Source organism: Galeopterus variegatus, unplaced genomic scaffold (assembly GCF_000696425.1).
Source record: "Galeopterus variegatus unplaced genomic scaffold, G_variegatus-3.0.2 Scaffold836, whole genome shotgun sequence".
In the NCBI taxonomy this organism is placed as follows: Eukaryota; Metazoa; Chordata; class Mammalia; order Dermoptera; family Cynocephalidae; genus Galeopterus; species Galeopterus variegatus.
This window is the reverse complement of record NW_007726947.1, coordinates 343,394-362,241: the sequence shown is the minus strand read 5'-3', so window position 1 is coordinate 362,241 and position 18,848 is coordinate 343,394. Positions and strand designations below refer to the sequence as shown.

At 40.2% G+C, this 18,848-nt stretch overlaps 1 protein-coding gene across 1 annotated transcript in view; it reads right to left on the bottom strand.

The window, feature by feature from the left end:
* Window positions 1–18,848, bottom strand: part of CDC25C (cell division cycle 25C) — a 37,117-nt gene that overhangs the window by 17,260 nt on the left and 1,009 nt on the right. Inside the window, exons 3-8 of the mRNA XM_008572793.1 lie at window positions 17,953–18,062; window positions 16,682–16,727; window positions 14,501–14,534; window positions 14,296–14,385; window positions 13,218–13,316; window positions 9,332–9,490 (exon numbers count right to left, since the gene is read on the bottom strand). Coding sequence (XP_008571015.1) covers window positions 9,332–9,490; window positions 13,218–13,316; window positions 14,296–14,385; window positions 14,501–14,534; window positions 16,682–16,727; window positions 17,953–18,062 — 538 coding nt within the window. The remainder of the gene's footprint in view (window positions 1–9,331; window positions 9,491–13,217; window positions 13,317–14,295; window positions 14,386–14,500; window positions 14,535–16,681; window positions 16,728–17,952; window positions 18,063–18,848) is intronic.

The following is an 18,848-nucleotide window of genomic DNA, read 5'->3' as shown; positions in this document are numbered from 1 at the left end:
AGGGTTGTGATCCGTTGCTGGACACGGAAAAAGACAAAAGACAAAAAAAAAAAAAAAAAAAGATAAATATTGCTCAACCAGAGAAGACACAAATAACCAAAATCAAAAAAGAGAGACATCACAATGGGTTCTACATGTATTAAAAGGCCATTAAGGGAAAATTATGAATAACCGTATGCTGATATACTTGAGAACCTAAATGAAATGAACAAATTCCTTGAAGGACACAAATGACCGAACTTACTGAAAATGAAATAGATAACCCAAATAGTTCCATATCTGTGAAAGAAATTGAATTTGTTAAAAACGTCTGCACAAAGAAAACTCCAGGCCCAGATTGCTTCACAAGTGAATTCTGCCAAACATTTTAAAAAGAAACAAAACCAATTCTACACAAACTCTTCCAGAAAATTGAAAAGGAGTTAATTCTTTCCAAATCATTCAATGATTTTAGCATTACACTGATACCAATACCAAAGACATTATAAGAAAAACAAAACGGTGAAGATCATTATCTCTCATAAACATAGATGTAAAAATTCTCAACAAAAATTTAGCAAATCAATAAAATAACAGGAAAAAAATTAATTAATTAATTAATTAATTAATTAATTTAAAATTTAGCAAATCAACTCAGCTGGCTGGTTAGCTCATTTGGTTATGCACAGCCTTGTAACACCAAAGTCACAGGTTCGGATCCCCCTAATGTCCAGCCAGCCCCTGCCCCCCCCCAAATTTAATGAATCAACTCCAACAACATATAAAAAGGATAATATATTCAACCAAGTGAGATTATCACAGGAATGCAAGGTCGTTTTATCATTAGAAAATCAATCAATTCATCATATTAACAGATTATGAAAGAAAACTCATATGATCATCTCAACAGATGCAGAGAAAGCATCTGACAAAATCTAGTATCTGTTCAGGCTAAAATCTCTGCAAACTAGGAATAGGAGGGAACTTCCTCAACCTGATGAAGGGCATCTCAAGAAACCTATAGCTGACATCATACTCAATGTATAAAAGCTGAATGCTTTTCTCTTAACATCAGGCACAAGGCAAGGGGCTCTCAATAATTTTTAAGATTATAAAGGAGTCTGAGACCAAAAATTGAGAACTATTAATCTAGGAGAAGCGAAAATTGATAATACAAGAGAAAGAAAATACTGCAGGAAGAGAAAAGAAGAGATGCCTCTATCTGACTTAGATTCTTTGCAAAGTCTTTACAATGGCCTACAAGGCTCTCCTGCTAAATCCTCTCTGCCCTCATTTCCTACCACTCCCCACTTGCTCACTTTGCTCTAAACACACTGGCTTTTTTGCTGTTCCATGAACATGCCAAGCACACTCACTCCCACCTGAGGGGCATTTCACTTGTGTTTCCTTTTGCCTGGAATAACTTATTTCCTCTGACACTGTTTGGCTCTCTCAATCCAGGTGTGTCCTCCATCATCACTCTCAAAGAGGTCTTCTATGACCTCTGTGACCTACTAAAAATATCAGCTCTCACCCTACCCCACCCAAATCCAGGTAATCCCCATTCTTCTTCCCCTGCTTTTTCACCATAGTATTTTTACCATCTGCCATATTATAATGTATTTGTTTGTCCTCCTGACTAGAATGTAAGCTTTGAGAGCAGGACTTTGTTGTGTTGTGTTCACGACTGTATTATTGAATAAGTACATGAATAGGATGCGGGGGCGGGGGAGAGACTTTAGACAGGAGCAGGGACACTTCATGCCCACAAGAGGGATGGCAGATTATACGGGTATCAAAGCAGATAGGTTGTTATATCTGATGAGAAAAGAAGGTAGTTTTCTTCTGATTACTTCTATGTTCTCTTTAAGACAAAACACTTCAAATGTAAAATGTCTAAAATCATCCTTGATCACATCTTTCCTTCACAGCCTACATCCAACCCATCAAGTCCTGTTGATACTATATTTAAAGTATATTTTGAATTAATCCATTTCTCCATCTCCACAGACACCACCTTAGTCTAGGCTATCACCAGCTCTTGCCAGGACTATTTCAGTAGTGTCCTATGCTTACTTGCTGATGGAGTTTGGATGTGTTGTCCCCTCCAAAACTCATGTGGAAATTTGATCTCCAATGTGGCAGTGCTGGAAACTGATTGAGTCATGGGGGTGGATCCCTCATGAATGGATTAATGCTCTCTTTGGGGGAGGAGCGGTAGTGAGTGAGTTCTCGGGTCTATTGGTTCCCATGAGAGCTGGTTGTTTAAAGGACCCTGGCACCTCCTCTCTCTCTCTCTCTCTTGCTTCCTCTTGCCATGTGGTCTGCTTGTACCTGCCAGCTGCCTGCCACTTTCTACCATGAGTAGAAGTAGCCTGAGGCCCGTGCCAGTCACAGCTGTCCCAGAATTGTAAGCCAAATAAACCTCCTTTCCTTATAAATTACCCAGTCTCAGGTAATTCTGTTATAGCAACACGAAACAGACTAATACACTTGCTTCCAACTCTTAATCCTCTCTAATTCATTCCCCATCCAGCAACAAGCATGGACTTCATAAAACAAATCAGATCATATTATTCTCCTGAGTAAAACCTTCCCTCCAATAGTATCCCACTGCACTTAGAATAAAATCCAAACTCTCACCATAGACTAAAGGATCTGCATTCTCTGTCTCTTGCCTACATCTTCTTTCCCCCCGTCATACAACTCTCCCCTCACTTACTCTGGCTTCTCACTCCCTGGAACATGCCAAGATCTTTCCAACCTTGGGACCTTTGCACCTGCAACATTCCTTCTTCATGGAATGCTCTTGCCTCTACTCTTGTCATGCATGGTTCCTTCACAATTACGGTGACCAACTTCATCCCAGTTGGTCCAGGACTTTTCCAGCTTTAGCACTGAAAGTCTTACATCCTAGGAACTTCCTCAGTTACAGACAAACTGGGACAGTTCACCACCCTATCCTTAACTAAATATCTACTGCTTATGAAGGTCTTTCCTTATTACCCCTATTTAAAGGTTTCCTTCTATTAGTCTCTATTTCAGCACCATTTTGTTCCCTTCATCACATCTGGACAATTTACAATAGCTAAATTATTTTGTCTGTCATGGCAGACCTTTACAATTTGGCTACCTAGCATCCTGTTTTAGTAAAATTTCAAGTTAGATGGGAGGCAGCCCTGTCTTCTGATAAGGAGGCCAAAGAGAGACAGATATTCCCTTTTCCACTCCCTTGTAGCCAACTAGATATTCCTGCCTGGGATTTTGAACCTTAAGGAGTAACACAAAAGCACAGGGTCAGTTGAGACTTTTTTATGGTTGGTGCATCACAGTGGAGACTATAGTGGGTGGCAACAAATATCCATGAGCAGCAGGTCAGATTGTGTTCCATGGCAGGGGGCCAGTAATGGTGGCATCCTGAGCACAATGTTCCTATGGTAGCATCTTGGCTGGGCCTTACTTTGTTTTCAGCCTTCCTGGTGATTTTTGAGTTCCTCAGTACTCTCTAGGAAAATCCTTTTTGCTTGTAACTAGAATAAGTTTGTATTATTTGTAACCAAGAACTCTAACTAGAACATCTATTAACTTGATAAAAATGTTTTCCTTTTTTGTTGTTTTTTGATGTCTCCCTGATGAGATTATAAACTCTAGTCTCTATTGTTCAAGACTGTATCACCAGTGCCTAGCATGGTGACCGATACTTAACAGGTACTCAATATTTTTTTAAATGAATGAATGAATGAGAAATCACTAAGGTTACACCAATCTCCAAGGAGTTCACTGCTTTATAAGGTATCTATTTAACAAAAATAGATACCTTATAGATTCCATTTGGCATCACATAACAAAAAAATCCCTACCCCTTTTCTAATCTAAAACCTACTGCTATGCATATTCTTATACAGTGGGCCCTCATTTGAAAATGACTTTAAAAGAGCCACAATCCATAAAGGAACTTCATATTTTTCAAAGACCAACAAAAGAAATACCTAACAGCCCTATACCATTCTTCCACAAAACAAAACAAAACTTACAGTGTATTTCCTGGCGTCAATCTATTTTAGATCCACTCTCCTATACTATTTATATTATGCAATTCAAGTGATGTTTCTGAGACTACAAAAGATCTTCAATCAGCAAAGATTCGATTATGTTCACTGACTGTACTGTACTTATAGTTTCATAAATGTACATTAACACAGTTTAGACAAATTTTCAACAATACGTTAACAAAAAAGGATTTTCTTTTCTTTTTTCCTTTTTGTCTTTTTTACTGACCGGTAACGGGATCGCAACCCTCGGTGTCACGCCCATACCGGGGACCGGCAACGGGATCGCAACCCTCAGTGTTGTGCCCACACCGCGCTCAGCCAGTGAGCGGGAACCAGTCTCCACATGGGATCCGAACCCTCAGCGGGAGCGCCGCCGCACTCCCAAGCGGCGCACTCTCCAGTGCGCCACCGGGCCGGCCCAAGGATTTTCTTTTTAATCAACATTAAATTCAATTTACTGAGTTAACATTAGTTGAGATTTGACTATATTAACTACAAAATTTTGCAAATGTGAGGACTAAAATGTATTTGTAAAAGCAATGCTAAATGATCATTTTACGTTGCTCTTGTTTTTCAGAAGCCTTAGCAACCTTTTCCCCATGCTGACTGTCCCTAACTTGCTGTTTTCCACAGATCTACTGTCTATTATCAGCAAGTCCTCAAAAATTGTTACATTCCAGGAAGGTAACCGTCAATTCTCCTAATACCCATCCTGCCCTTTTCAGGTTATATCTTGGTTTTCCCACAAAGCAATGCAATTAAAATAAAACAGGATTTAATACTATGTTATAGAACAGTGGCTCTCAAACTTTAGTGTACTCTTAGGAATTATTAAAACATAAATTGCTAAAACAATAATCACCTGGGAGAATTACTCAAACACAAATTGCTGGGCCTCACCCCCAAAGTTTCTGATTCACAATATCTGGGGTGGGGCCCATGAATTTGCTTTACTAAGAAATTCCCTCCTGGGCCGGCCCGGTGGCGCACTGCTACAGTGTGCCGCTTGGGAAGCACGGTGGCGCTCCCGCCGAGGGTTCGGATCCCACATACAGACTGGCCGCTCACTGGCTGAGCGAGGTGCGGGAGCAACACCAAGGGTTGCGATCCCATTGCTGGTCCCGGTCCGGTACGGGCGCAACACTGAGGGTTGCGATCCGTTGCCGGTCACGAAAAAAGACAAAAAGGAAAAAAAAAAAAAAAAGAAATTCCCTCCTGATACTGATAATGACTGTTCTAGGAACCATCATACATAGAGGGTTCTAGATCTGCACTTTACAATATAATAGACACAAGCTTCACATGGCTATTTGCATTAATTAAAACTCAAGAAAATTAAAAATTCAATTCCTCAGTTGCACCACCTACATTTTAAGTACATGTGGCTAATATCCTACTGTATTGGACAAATATAAAACGTTTCTATCATCTCAGAAAATTTTACTGAACAGCACTGATCTACATAATTGATTCATTATCCTTCTTATACTTTTGTTCATTCAAACTCTGGGTACTCAACTTTACCAAGCCTACACAAAAAAAAACCTGTCATTATTACATGTCCCTAGGATGATTTTTACCTCCCACATATCTTCAGCAAGAAACACCATAATATTGCTAAAAACAAAGACACAGAAATCAGGCAGATATTAGTTTAAATCCTGGCTCTGGGCTGGTCCGTGGCTCACTTAGGAGAGTGTGCTGCTAATAAACACCAAGGCCACAGGTTCGGAACCTATGTAGGGATGGCCAGTTAGCTCACTGGGTGAGTGTGATGCTGACAACACCAAGTCAAGGGTTAAGATCCCCTTACCAGTCATCTTTGAATGAATGAATGAATGAACGAATGAATGAATGAACGAACAAACAAACAAATAAATAAATAAAATAAATCCTGGCTCTGCTGCTTCTGACTATGTGACTTTATTACATGGCCCAATGGCCTCCCCTTAAAGGGGGATAATATTCACCTCTTGGGGTTGATATGAGAATTAAATGTCACATTTAATGGATGTAAACTGCTTAGCACACAGTGCTCGGTATATTCTAAGTAGTCAATAAATTGAGCTATCATTATTATTACCTGGCCATCATTTTTCCTTTCCACTCTAGTCCCTGGTACTATCTTCAACACTAAAACCCATAGTTCTTCTCTACATTCTTACAATGTTCTCTGACAGCCCTTTGGAAGTGTGACTTCACAACTCCTCAAATACTCCACTCCTATGGCTTTCCTGGTCTGCAGCCATGCTTCAGCTCTCACAGGCTGGCAGTGCACGCTGGTGCTCCACAGTTCTGGGGTCTCCATGGTGGTCCTGCTCTCAAGGGTCCAGTAAACATGGTGCTGATGGGGTTTCTCTGCTTCAACTCTGACCCCACATTTCTCTAGCAAAAGCTATCTGTGGTGACTCCACCCCTGTGACAAATCCCTTCCTGGGCCCCCAGGCTTTTCCATACATCCTTTGAAATCAGGGTGGAGGCTCCCAAGCCTCCACAGCTCTGGCATCCTGTGAGCCTGCAAACTTAACACCACATGGATGACGCCAAGGCTTCTGGCTTGAATCTTTCAAAGCTTTGGGTCCAATTTAGTCACAGCTGGAGCAGCCAAAGCAGCTAGGGTGTTGGTTCAGGAAGCAGATTCCTGAGGTGGCCCTTGGCAGCAAACCCATGGAGGGTTCCTAATACCTGTTGCCTGAGACCATTCTATCTGTTCCTAATACCTGTTGCCTGAGACCATTCTATCTCCCCTCCGCCTCTGGGCCTGTGATAGAAGGGCTGGCCCCAGATGTTTCTGCAATACCTTCAGGGCCTTTTGTCCTTTTTCTTGATAAATCCCCTTCTTTTGTACTAATCTCTTTAGCAAACAGTTGCTGGGCTACACCATTGCATTTTTCTCCTGAAAATGTCTCTGCTTCTCTACCACAAGGCCAGGATGCAAACTTTCCAAATCTTTACTCTCTGCATCCCTTTTAATTATACATTCTGGCTTTACATCATGCCTTTTCTGCCATAGCTCAGCTTAGGCTGCAGCAAGTAGCCAAGCAGCTTCCTTAATGCTTTGCTGCTTAGAAATTGCTTCTGCCAAATACCCTGGACGAGCACCTTGAAGTTCACATTCCATAAAATTTTGGGGCACAAACAGAATGCAGCCAAGTTCCTTGCGAGTTCATAGGAAGGGTGATCTTTGCCTCAGTTTCCAATAAGTACCTTCTCATTTACATCTGAGATCTTCTCAGAAGGGCCTTTACTGTCCATATTTCTATCAGCATTCTGGTCATCACCATTTAACCAGCCTCTAAGAAGTTCCAAACTTTCCCTCATCTTTTTGTCTTCTGAGTCCTCCAAACTCCTCCAACCTTTGCCCAACACCCAGCTCCAAAGCTGCTTTCACATTTTCAAGTATTTGTTATGACCAACACCCCACTTCTGGTACCAATTTCCTGTATTAGTCTGTGTTGCTTATAACAAAATATTTGGAACAAAGTTCTTTGTAAGAAAATTAAATTTATTGCTTGCAGTTTTCAAGGCTAGGAAGTCCAAAGTCCAGGAAATATATATGGTGAAGGCCTTGATGGTAGCAACAGTGACTCAGGGGTCTCACGTGGCAGAAATAGCACAGCAGACAGAGAGAGACTCTCACATGGTCTCTTTTTAAAGCCCTCAGAACCACACCCATGACCAGCATTAAACAAGTAGCCATGGCAGGGTCCTTACAATCTAATCACCTCTTCAAGGACCCATCTGTCAACTACCATAATAGGATTTCCCATCCTCAACAGTTACAGCATGGATTGAGCTTCAATGACTTTGGGGGGCCATTCAATCCACTGCAATAAGCTTCATGAAAATTAGGAATTTTGTCTGCCTTAGTCATGGCTCCGTCCTCAGCTCCAATAGAGTACTTGGCACATATTATTATCATAATAAATATCTATTAAATGTTGTTAGTACTTACATTAGTTTTTATTAACAATAATAAAGTATATGGAGTATTACAAACTGCTTTAACATTTTTTTCCAGCTTTATTGAGGTATAGCTGTATATATTCAAGGTGTACAATGTGATGATTTACGTACACATTGTATAAATCATCACATTGTACACCTTGAATAATGATTACCATAATCAAATTAATTAACAAAGCCTTTAGCACACATAGTTACCTTTTTTTTTTCTTTCTTTTTTTTTTGACTGGTAAGAGGATCGCAACCCTCAGCACAGCGTGGTCTGCACCACGCTCAGCCAGTGAGCGCACTGGCCATCCCCATATAGGATCTGAACCCACGGCCTCGGCGCTACCAGCGCCGCACCCACCCAAGTGAGCCATGGGGCCGGCCCCATAGTTAACCATTTTTGTGTTAGTGTGGTGAGGACAGACTGCTTTTAATACTTTATTATATTCACAGCAATCCTAATTTACTTTTTCCCCTTATTTTTATTTTATTTTGGCAGCTGGCCAGTATAGGGATCAAACCCTGGATATTGATGTTATCAGCACCATGTTCTAACCAACTGAGCTAACCATCTAGCCTTACCCACAGCAATCTTATTGGGGGCATTTTTTTGTATTATTATGCTCTCCATTTTATAAATGAAAAACTGAAGCCTAGAGTGGTTAATTGTCTTGCAAATGGTTATAACACTAGAATATAAGGGAACAAGGACTAAAATCCAAGTGTTCTAACTCTACTGTACCATATTTCTGTTGTACAATGAATAAATTTTAAAAACATACCCATATCCATACTAGTTTCAAAGAAATAAAGTTGATTCGGATATGCTAAATGCCTCAGAAACTATCTGGCATATCAATACATAGCCTATAAGCCACAGGCTTCAGATATATCTCCCAGTCGGGCTGGAAGATGAGCTCTGTTGGGTAGAATGTGGTATTATAACACCAAGATCAAGAGTCCAGATTGTCAAGAAAAAAAGATTTATCTCCCAGTGATATGGGAAGGATAAAAGAAAACAAAATAATATATTATAAAAATTACCTGAAAAATCATGTTAGGTATATACTATCCATTACTATTATCCGGGAGGCATCACTTACAGCAGATTACATTGATGGTGATCTACTCAAACTACTGAGTGAAACCTGTTCAACAGCACTAAGATTCCCATGGTGACTTGACACCCTATCAGTCAAGTAGTTCTTGGAGTCATGTCTTCTTGATCTCTACAGCCCTGGCATTTAGTATAGTGGCTGCAACACATTACATACCCCAATATTGCTTATTCAAGAATGAATGAAGGAATGTGAAGAATGTGAACGTACCATAAGAGGGCACTTTACCTTGGTCTCTTCTTGCTCTTCCAGGGAAAACTCCATCAATTTATTTGAAATCTCTTCTGCCTGGTCTTCTCCTAGTTCTGGATTTTTATTCAATTTTGGAACTGTAGTAATGGGACTGCCCAGATATTTCATTTCATTTTCCACCAAGTTTCCATTGTCCTATCAAGTATATTGATAACATTAGAAACTATTCAAGACCCTCACCTTACGTCATACATAAAAATTAACTCAAAATATATATGAGACATAAATGTAAGAGCTAAAACTGTAAAACTCGGGCCGGCCCGTGGCTCACTCGGTAGAGTGCGGTGCTGATAACACCAAGGCCCCGGGTTCGGATCCCACATAGGGATGGCCGGTTCGCTCACTGGCTGAGCGTGGTGCTGACAACACCAAGTCGAGGGTTAAGATCCCCTTACCGGTCATCTTTAAGAAAAAAAAAATAAATAAAAAAAAATAAAATAAATAAATAAATAAAACTGTAAAACTCTAAGAAGAAAACACAGGGAAAAAGCTTCATGATACTGGATTTGTCAATGATTTCTTGGATATGATACCCAAAACACAGGCAACAAAAGAAAAAATAGATAAATTGGTCTTCATCAAAATGAAAAAGATGAAAAAAATGTTCAACATAAGTAATCATCAGGGAAATGCAAGTCAAAATGACAATGAGATACTACTTTACACCCATTAGGATGGGTATTATAAAACAACAGTGAGTGCTTGTGCATTGTTTGTGGGAATGTAAAATGGTACAGCTGCCATGGCTTACAGAATAGCAGCTCCTCAAAAATTAAACAGAATTACCATGTGATCCAGCAGTTTGACTCCTGGGTATATACCCTAAAGAATTAAAAGCAGGGAATCAAACAGATATTTGTATACCTATATTTATAGCAGCATTATTCACAATACCCAAACAGTGGAAACAACCCAATATGTCCATCGAGAGACAAATGGATAAAAAAATGTAGTCTATACACACAATGGAATATTATTCAGCCATAAAAAGGAATAAAATTCTGGGCTGGCCGGTTAGTTCAGTTGGTTAGAGTACAGCCTTATTACACCAAGGTCAAGAGTTTGGTTCCCATACCAGCCGGCCACTGGAAAAAAAAAAAAGGAAATAAATTTCTGGTACATGCTACAACATGGATGAACTTTGAAGACATTAAGCTAAATGAAATAAGCTGGACATAAAAGGCCAATATTGTATGATTCCACTTACATGAAATATCTAGAGTAGCCAAATTCACAGAAACAGAAAATAGAATAGAGGCTATCAAGGGCTGGGAGAAAGAGGGATGGAAAGTTATTATTTAATGGCTAAAGAGCTTCTGTTTTGGATGATGAAGAAATTCCCTATATAGGGATCCAAACTCGTGGCCTTGGTGTTATCAGCACCACACTCTCCCAAGTGAGCCATGGGCCGGACATCAGAGCACAGCCTTATAATACCAAGGTCATGGGTTCAGATCCCCATACTGTCCAGCTGCCACAAAAAAAAAAATGTACTTAATGTCAGGAGATTGTACACTCAAAAACTGTTCAAACTGTACACTCAAAAATTGTTCAAACAGAGGCCAGCCCGTGGCTCACTCGGTAGAGTGCGGTGCTGATAAAACCAAGGCCATGGGTTCGGATCCTATATAGGGATGGCCAGTTTGCTCACTGGCTGAGCGTGGTGCTGACAACACCAAGCCAAGGGTTGAGATCCCCTTTCCGGTCATCCTTAAAAAAAAAAAAAAAAAAAAAAATTGTTCAAACAGTAAATATCATTATATATATTTTACCACAATTAAAAAAAAAAATCACACACACACACACACAAAAGACTATCTAGTAATTTGCCATGTTCCAAGTTTTCTCTCTACTCCAGAAATCAAAAATGTAAAAAAAGACCAATTTTATCTGCTTAGGATGGGATATGTTAAAATGGCTTTCCCATAGGGTTGAGATTAGCACCAAGAATCCAAATCTCTGAAGTATCTCAAGTCCACAGTCTATGAAAAGCAAGTCAATGTGCCTGGGTAAGTTAAGACTCCAGTAGCTAAATGAACAAAAGGCACAATCATTCATGAGAGGAAATATACATATCTAATATTCACATGAAATCACTACTAATCATTTAACGTAAAATAAAATTTGTTTTTTTAGAAATGAGTAACAAATTTATTTAATCAAAGTGTTATACAACACAGGAGCCTAAAATAAAATATTCTACTCTCTAATTGGTAATTTTTCTTAAAAAGATGACAAATCTCATGAGATATGGATTGCTCATGAAAATGTAAATTCTTTTTTTTTTTTTTTTTTTTTTTTTTTTTTTTTTTTTTTTTTTTTTTTTTTTTTTAAAAGGGGACCAGCAACGGGATTGCAACCCTCGGTGTTGCTCCCGCGCCTCGCTCAGCCAGTGAGGGGGAACCGGTCTGTATGTGGGATCCAAACCCTCAGGCGGGAGCGCCACCGCACTTCCCAAGCGGCGCACTTATCCAGTGCGCCACCGGGCCGGCCCGAAAATGTAAATTCTTATAGCCTTTTTTTTGGCAGCTGGCTGGTAAGGGGATCTGAACCCGTGACCTTGGTGTTATCAGTACCATGCTCTTACAAGTGAGCCACCGGCCAGCCCCTCTTACAGCCTTTTTGAAGAGGAATCTGGAATATGTACCAAAATCTTAAAAAATATTTACACCTTAAAACCCAGTAATTATAATGCACTGTACCAATCTTAAAGAGGAAAATCTGAAATGTAAGCAAATATTTATACTGAAGAACTTACATCACAGCATTATTTGTAAAAGCAAAATTTGGATATGACTAAGTGTCCAACAATAGGAAAGTGTTTACATAAATTTTGGTCCATTTATTAGAAAAAAGCATCTGTTAGGGGCCGTCCCGTGGCTCACTCGGGAGAGTGTGGTGTTAGTAACACCAAGGCCGCGGGTTCGGATCCCATATAGGGATGGCCAGTTCGCTCACTGGCTGAGCGTGGTGCTGACAACACCAAGCCAAGGGTTAAGATCCCCTTACCGGTCATCTTTTTAAAAAAAAAAAAAAGAAAAAGAAAAAAGCATCTGTTAAAGAACAATGTGTACTAAGTTTTAATATTAACCAAAAAAACCCAGGAGACATGTATATGTGTGTGTGTATGTGTATATACATGCTATAACCTAAACTTTGTAATACTGCATACATGGTAAAAAGACTGAAAAGAAATAATGGGAAATGTTAACAGTGTTAAGTATTTCTAAGTAGTGGCTATTTCCTTTTTCAAACTTTGCTGTATTTTTTAACAATTTTCACAATGTACAAATAGTACTTTTAAAATCAGGGGGGGAAAAATAAACAAGAAAAAGTATTCTTTACATGAGGCTACTTCAAAAAGTTTGTAGAAAAATAGAATTAAAAGAAAATATGGTAATATTATCAAAGATAATAATCTTTCCATGAACTTTTTGAAGTACCCTCATACTTAGATAATAATGTAGAAGAAAAAAAGACCTTTTTTTTTTAAAAGATGACCGGTAAGGGGATCTTAACCCTTAGCTTGGCGTTGTCAGCACCACGCTCAGCCTATAAGCCAACTGGCCATTCCTATGTAGGATCTGAACCTGTGGCCTTGGTATTATCAGTACCACACTCTCCTGAGTGAGCCATGAGCCAGCCCTAAAAAAGACCTTTTTTAAAGAGATTTTTCTCCTCCTCAAATTTAAACAAATCAAAAGATCAGAGGACAAATGTTTCCTCCCTTTCCCTGCTCAAACTTTACTTCTCCAACCCTTTGTCTCACCCAAGCCACCTTAGAAAAATTCAAAGCCAGAGCTGCTATCCTATTACCCGTAACACCTCAAGTGACCCTTAATAATGATGTTCAGTGACTCACCAGCAGAAAAAGGGGAGACACATAAGGCCCCCCTCGTCTCTTTTGAAATCTCAGGTTCCTGGGTGCCTGCCACTCCAAGGGCTTCAAAGTGTTGTTTTCCTACGTAAGAAAAACTGCATTGGCTGGAGGAAGAGAAGTGTTAGTGGGCCCTGCTAAAAACATTTCATCTGATGAAACCACGAATAACCCTCACGAAACACATTAAATGTAATCAAGTTTGACCCTACATTCTGAAGGTACAAATTATGGTTTGGATTTGACGTATGGCATGTAGATTTACTTTGCATACTAATTTCATGATCAAAGGTAAAAGGAATGGGGGGAAAAGAGAGCCTGACTGGTGAGGGAATGGTGATATTTAAAAAAGTGATTATAAAAAGAGATTAGAAGGACAGTATTAAATAAAGAATAAGCTGATTAGAACAGTCAAAAACATGGGCATATCTTGGCCAAAGTAAGAAAAGAACTGCAGCTATCTTTTATGCATACTGGCCTGGGAGAAAGAATGGGAGGCAGGGAAGGAAAAAAAAGATGGCTATAAAAGGAGATTAGTTGAAAGGATTAGTTAGAGAATTATCTTAGTGATTAGGTGGCTCTGGAGGGGTCAGTTTCAACTTAGAACTGAAGGACAGCCTAAGGCTTAGATAAAAAGGACCATGGCTTCCTTAGAATAAGGGCTAAAAGCTAGATTAAGAGGGAAATAAGGAGAAATTAAGAAAACTACACTTGTATGTAAAGCCATGCAAAGAATCTGTGAACAAGTTACGCAAGTTAACCCTGTTCGGAAAAAAAAAAAAAAAAAAAACAGGTCAAGGGTTCAGATCCCTATACTGGCCAGCTGACAGAAAACAAATTCCTAAATTCCTTACACTACAGTAACAGCAATTTCTGTCCTCATACTGATCAATGAACATGACTGAATATGATAACCCAGTGTGTTGGACGTGAAGCTATAGTAATGCAGTTTGCTTGTCTAGCAAACTGAGCATAACAGCTCTAGTTCTCACAGTGATACCAATGAGTTGCTTCACTCAAAGGAGTAAAACTGCTAATACATAAATTTCCAGTAAACACTCACATTTTCTTTATTTGAGGATGAGCTACATGTTGCATCTGTTTTTCTATGGCCATGGTCCAAAGCATTCGGAGTGCTACAAAGAAGGCGTACCTAAAAGAAATTGTTTGCTGAGAACATCCAGCATCTTCAAGCCACAGGTGAGTTGGAAACCCTCTGCCTCCCACCTGAGAAAACAATCCAAACCCACAAAAGAGGGGCTACTCACTGGGCTGCATTTCATAAGGTGCTGGTGATGATTCCTGCAGATTAAAACAAACTTCCAGTCAGGTAAGCTCCAAATACTGTTTGGTTATTCTTCAGAGGAGGATCCCAATTTTTCCTTTCTTCCATTCTACAAGTCCTATTGCTAGCTGATGTGTCTCTTCCAATAATAATACATAGGGTATTCTCCGTGGTAAATATCAAAACTCAAGAGACATCCTGGGGATAAGGCCCACATTTCATTTGCATAACCAGATATAGAGATATGCATCAAAGGTGAATGAGTTTGTCCTACAATTTATGTAGACAATATTTACAATTTACTAATTTTCCAGCATTGACTATTGGGGGCTAATATTAATTTTTTTTTTTTTAATGAATTTCTACCCTTCCTCCCAGGATTTCATCCATTCTGTACAGGTTAGGACATTTAAAGCAATTCAAAGAAAATATGAGCAATTCAAATGAACTTTTCACATGTATTGACAAAAATAGTCATGAAAAGCCTTCCCTAGTGCACCTAATTCACTTAAACATCAAAGGATAAACTCCTAGAAAGATTAAATAAAACAGTCAAGTAGAAAATTTGCAATAAATTTAAGAAGGGTTGAACTAAAATTTGTTTTTATTCCTGAGTAGTCACTGACTGACATTCTGTCATCTCCAACAAAGAATCCATAATAGAAATAACAATAAACATTATAAAATGCTTTTTTTTTTGTCTTTTTTCGTGTCCGGCAACGGATCGCAACCCTCGGTGCTGCGCCCGCACCTCGCTCAGCCAGTGAGCGGGAACCGGTCTGTATGTAGGATCCGAACCCTCAACGGGAGTGCCGCCGCGCTCTCAAGTGGCGCAGTGTAGCAGTGCGCCACCAGGCCCGCCCATAAAATGCTTCTTATGTGCTAGATACACATTTTCATTTAATTCTTACAATAGACATTTATGGGATGTGCTATTACTATCTTCATGTTACAAATAAACTGAGGTCCAATGAAGTTAAAAAATTTGTCAGAGCTGGTGAAGTAGTAAGCTACTGGAATCCACACACTCTATTCCAGACTCTACACTCTGCACTTTTAATCACTTACACATAGCACCTCTCACATGCAAATAAAAGCCTGCACATAAGTGCAGTATACCATTTTCCTTCAGTTTTAAAGATTGTGTGTGATGGTTAAAGTAAATAGCCTTCATTTTCACTATTTAGATCTGGGAAACTTAATTGCCGTTCAAGGTAAGGATCTAGGCCCTGAAGCCAACTTATACTGTAGTGGATTGAATTATGTCCCCCCAAAACTCAATGAAGCTTGAATTGTATCCCCCAAGTTTTATACATTAGAAACTTTGGGCCGGCCCGGTGGCGCACTGCTACAGTGCGCCGCTTGGGAGCGCGGCGGTGCTCCCGCCGAGGGTTTGGATCCCACATACAGACCGGTTCCCGCTCACTGGCTGAGCGAGGTGCGGGCGCGACACCGAGGGTTGCGATCCCGTTGCCGGACACGAAAAAAGACAAAAAGGAAAAAAAAAAAGAAACTTAGCCCCCACTGTGACTGTTAACAGGGTGGGAACTTCTATTATGGTAATTGTAAGATGGGCCTTGAAGAGGTGATTGGGTTGTAGGACTGTGCAGTAATGAATGGGTTATAAATGGTGGTGAGAGGCCGGCCCGTGGCTCACTCGGTAGAGTGTGGTGCTGATAACACCAAGGCCACGGGTTCGGATCCTATATAGGGATGGCCGGTTTGCTCACTGGCTGAGCGTGGTGCTGACAACACCAAGCCAAGGGTTGAGATCCCCTTACCGGTCATCTTTAAAAAAAATAAAAATAAAAATAAAAATAAATAAATGGTGGTGAGGGGCATGGTTCTGAGGGCTTTAAAAGAAGAGGAGAGTCCGTCTGTCTCTCTCTCTGCTTCCACCATCTTGCAACGTGAGACCCCTCGGTCACTGTTGCCACCACCAGATAGACTTTGGATTTCACAGCCTCAGAAACTGTAAACAATAAATGTCATTTTTTCTTTATAAATCACCCAGCTCCACATATTTTGTTATAAGCAACAAAAACGGACTAATACATACACCAAAGTGAAACCTTTTGTACTTTGCAAAGTCTGCATAGGATAAAAACCCTGTGACCAGTGCTGAAAGTCTTTAGCATGGGGTTCATTCAGTAACAGAACTTACATCCCAGCTAACTGTACTTCCTGAGGTCCTGAAGTATCCGAGTGACCTGCAATCAGATATGAAAAATCAGTGAGAGGAGTTATTCTTGTCCATGCATCCTTTGGATTTTCTTTATTACCAGTAAGCCATATTAAATTCAAAGGCTGAGTTTTTTGGAACATAAAGCTCTTGATTGGTACCTATTTCAAGGTATAAGGTACAATTTCATGGAAAAAAGAATTTACGGGCCGGCCCGTGGCTCACTCGGGAGAGTGCGGTGCTGATAACACCAAGGCCCCGGGTTCGGATCCCATATAGGGATGGCCGGTTCGCTCACTGGCTGAGCGTGGTGCTGACAGCACCAAGTCAAGGGTTAAGATCCCCTTACCGGTCATCTTTAAAAAAAAAAAAAGAAAAAAGAATTTACATGTGTCACTGATAGAAACAATGCTGGGAAGCAATACACTATGCTAATATAGAGAGATTTTCTCATGAGTAGAGAAGAAAGCTTATCACTCAGCAAATCTGAAATTAGAACAAATACTAGAATGGCTGACTAATAAAACATATTCCATTTGGGCACAGACCTATAAAAACACACAAGAATTCGTTGACAAAGTATTTCTTTATGCTGGTTTCTTTGCTGAGATTAGACTAGGACAAAAAACTTCTCATATCTTAACTACTACACTTTCATTCCCACCATTAATCAGCCAACAAAATGTATTCTTTTTTTTTAAAAGGATGACCGGTAGGGCCGGCCCGTGGCTCACTCGGTAGAGTGCGGTGCTGATAACACCAAGCCAAGGGTTGAGATCCCCTTACCGGTCATCTTTTTTTTAATTGAATTGCAAGATATATCTAAAATGTTTTTTAAAAAATAGATCAATGTAAACGTTTTTTATTTTTTTTTTAAAGATGACCAGTAAGGGGATCTCAACCCTTGGCTTGGTGTTGTCAGCACCACGCTCAGCCAGTGAGCGAACCGGCCATCCCCATGTGGGATCCGAACCCGGGGCCTTGGTGTTATCAGCACCGCACTCTACCGAGTGAGCCACGGGCCGGCCCAACAACAAAATGTATTCTTTCTTTACTAACTTTTTCATGCAAAGTGACTCCTACTAGTATCATCTTCCTATTCCCATTGACTTGATTATTCTCAAAAATCCTCTAGTTAACCACAAAATTCCAACTCTCTAGGTAGGCTCTCCATCTACTTTTACCACCTTCCATCTCTATCTTACTACCCTATCCTTCCCCTTAAAAGTTATTCTTCCCTTTGAGATTTTTACCTCCCTTCTCTTTATCAGTTTCATCAAGGTCTTTAGAAGTGGTAAGCTGAGCAGCAGACATCTCTCCACTGCTAAGATTCGAAAGATCAAGGCAACGTTTTGGAGTTCCTCTGTTGAGACATAATGGTACATTAAGATTTCCGGGCCGAGCCCGTGGCTCACTGGCTGAGCGCGGTGCGGCCGGTCTCAAAAAGAACAAAAAAAAAAAAAAAAAAAAGATTTCCATTAGGTTGTAATATCCTTAAAAGGCAAAGGTCATGTTATCCTTTTCATTTGAAACACCCCTCGATGGCTATTACATAATCTGAACAGTGTGCAAATAAATCTAATTGCTTTTTGGAAACATCTGACTTGGCTGAGAAAAATCTCCCACCTTTTCTCTGAGACTCCAATAGTCTGTACCTCATTTTCTCCTCACCAACATGTCGAGACAGTATCTTTTTTTTCTAAATGAGGTCCAAAGTTTATTGACGGAGGAGTATCTTTAACTCATATCCTCTCTCCTGTGCACCGTGAACACACAGATTTGATTTCTCCCTGGAGCTCCTAGTACTTCTCAGGTACTTCTTTTTGTTTGCTAGCTGAGGCATCACGACATGGCATAACCAGAATTTAAAGTACAAGTACAATAACACTAACATTAATAGTAATAAGTGACCGACTCGGGCTGGCCGGTTAGCTCAGTCGGTTAGAAGGTGGTGTTATGGGACAGCCCGTGGCTCACTTGGGAGAGTGTGGTGCTGATAACACCAAAGCCAGGGGTTCGGATCCCTATATAGGTATGGCCGGTTGTCTCACTTGGGGGAGCGTGGTTCTGGCAACACCAGGTCAAGGGTTGGGATCCCCTTACCAGTCTTTAAAAAAGGCGCGGGGGGGGGGGGGGGGGGGGGGGGGGG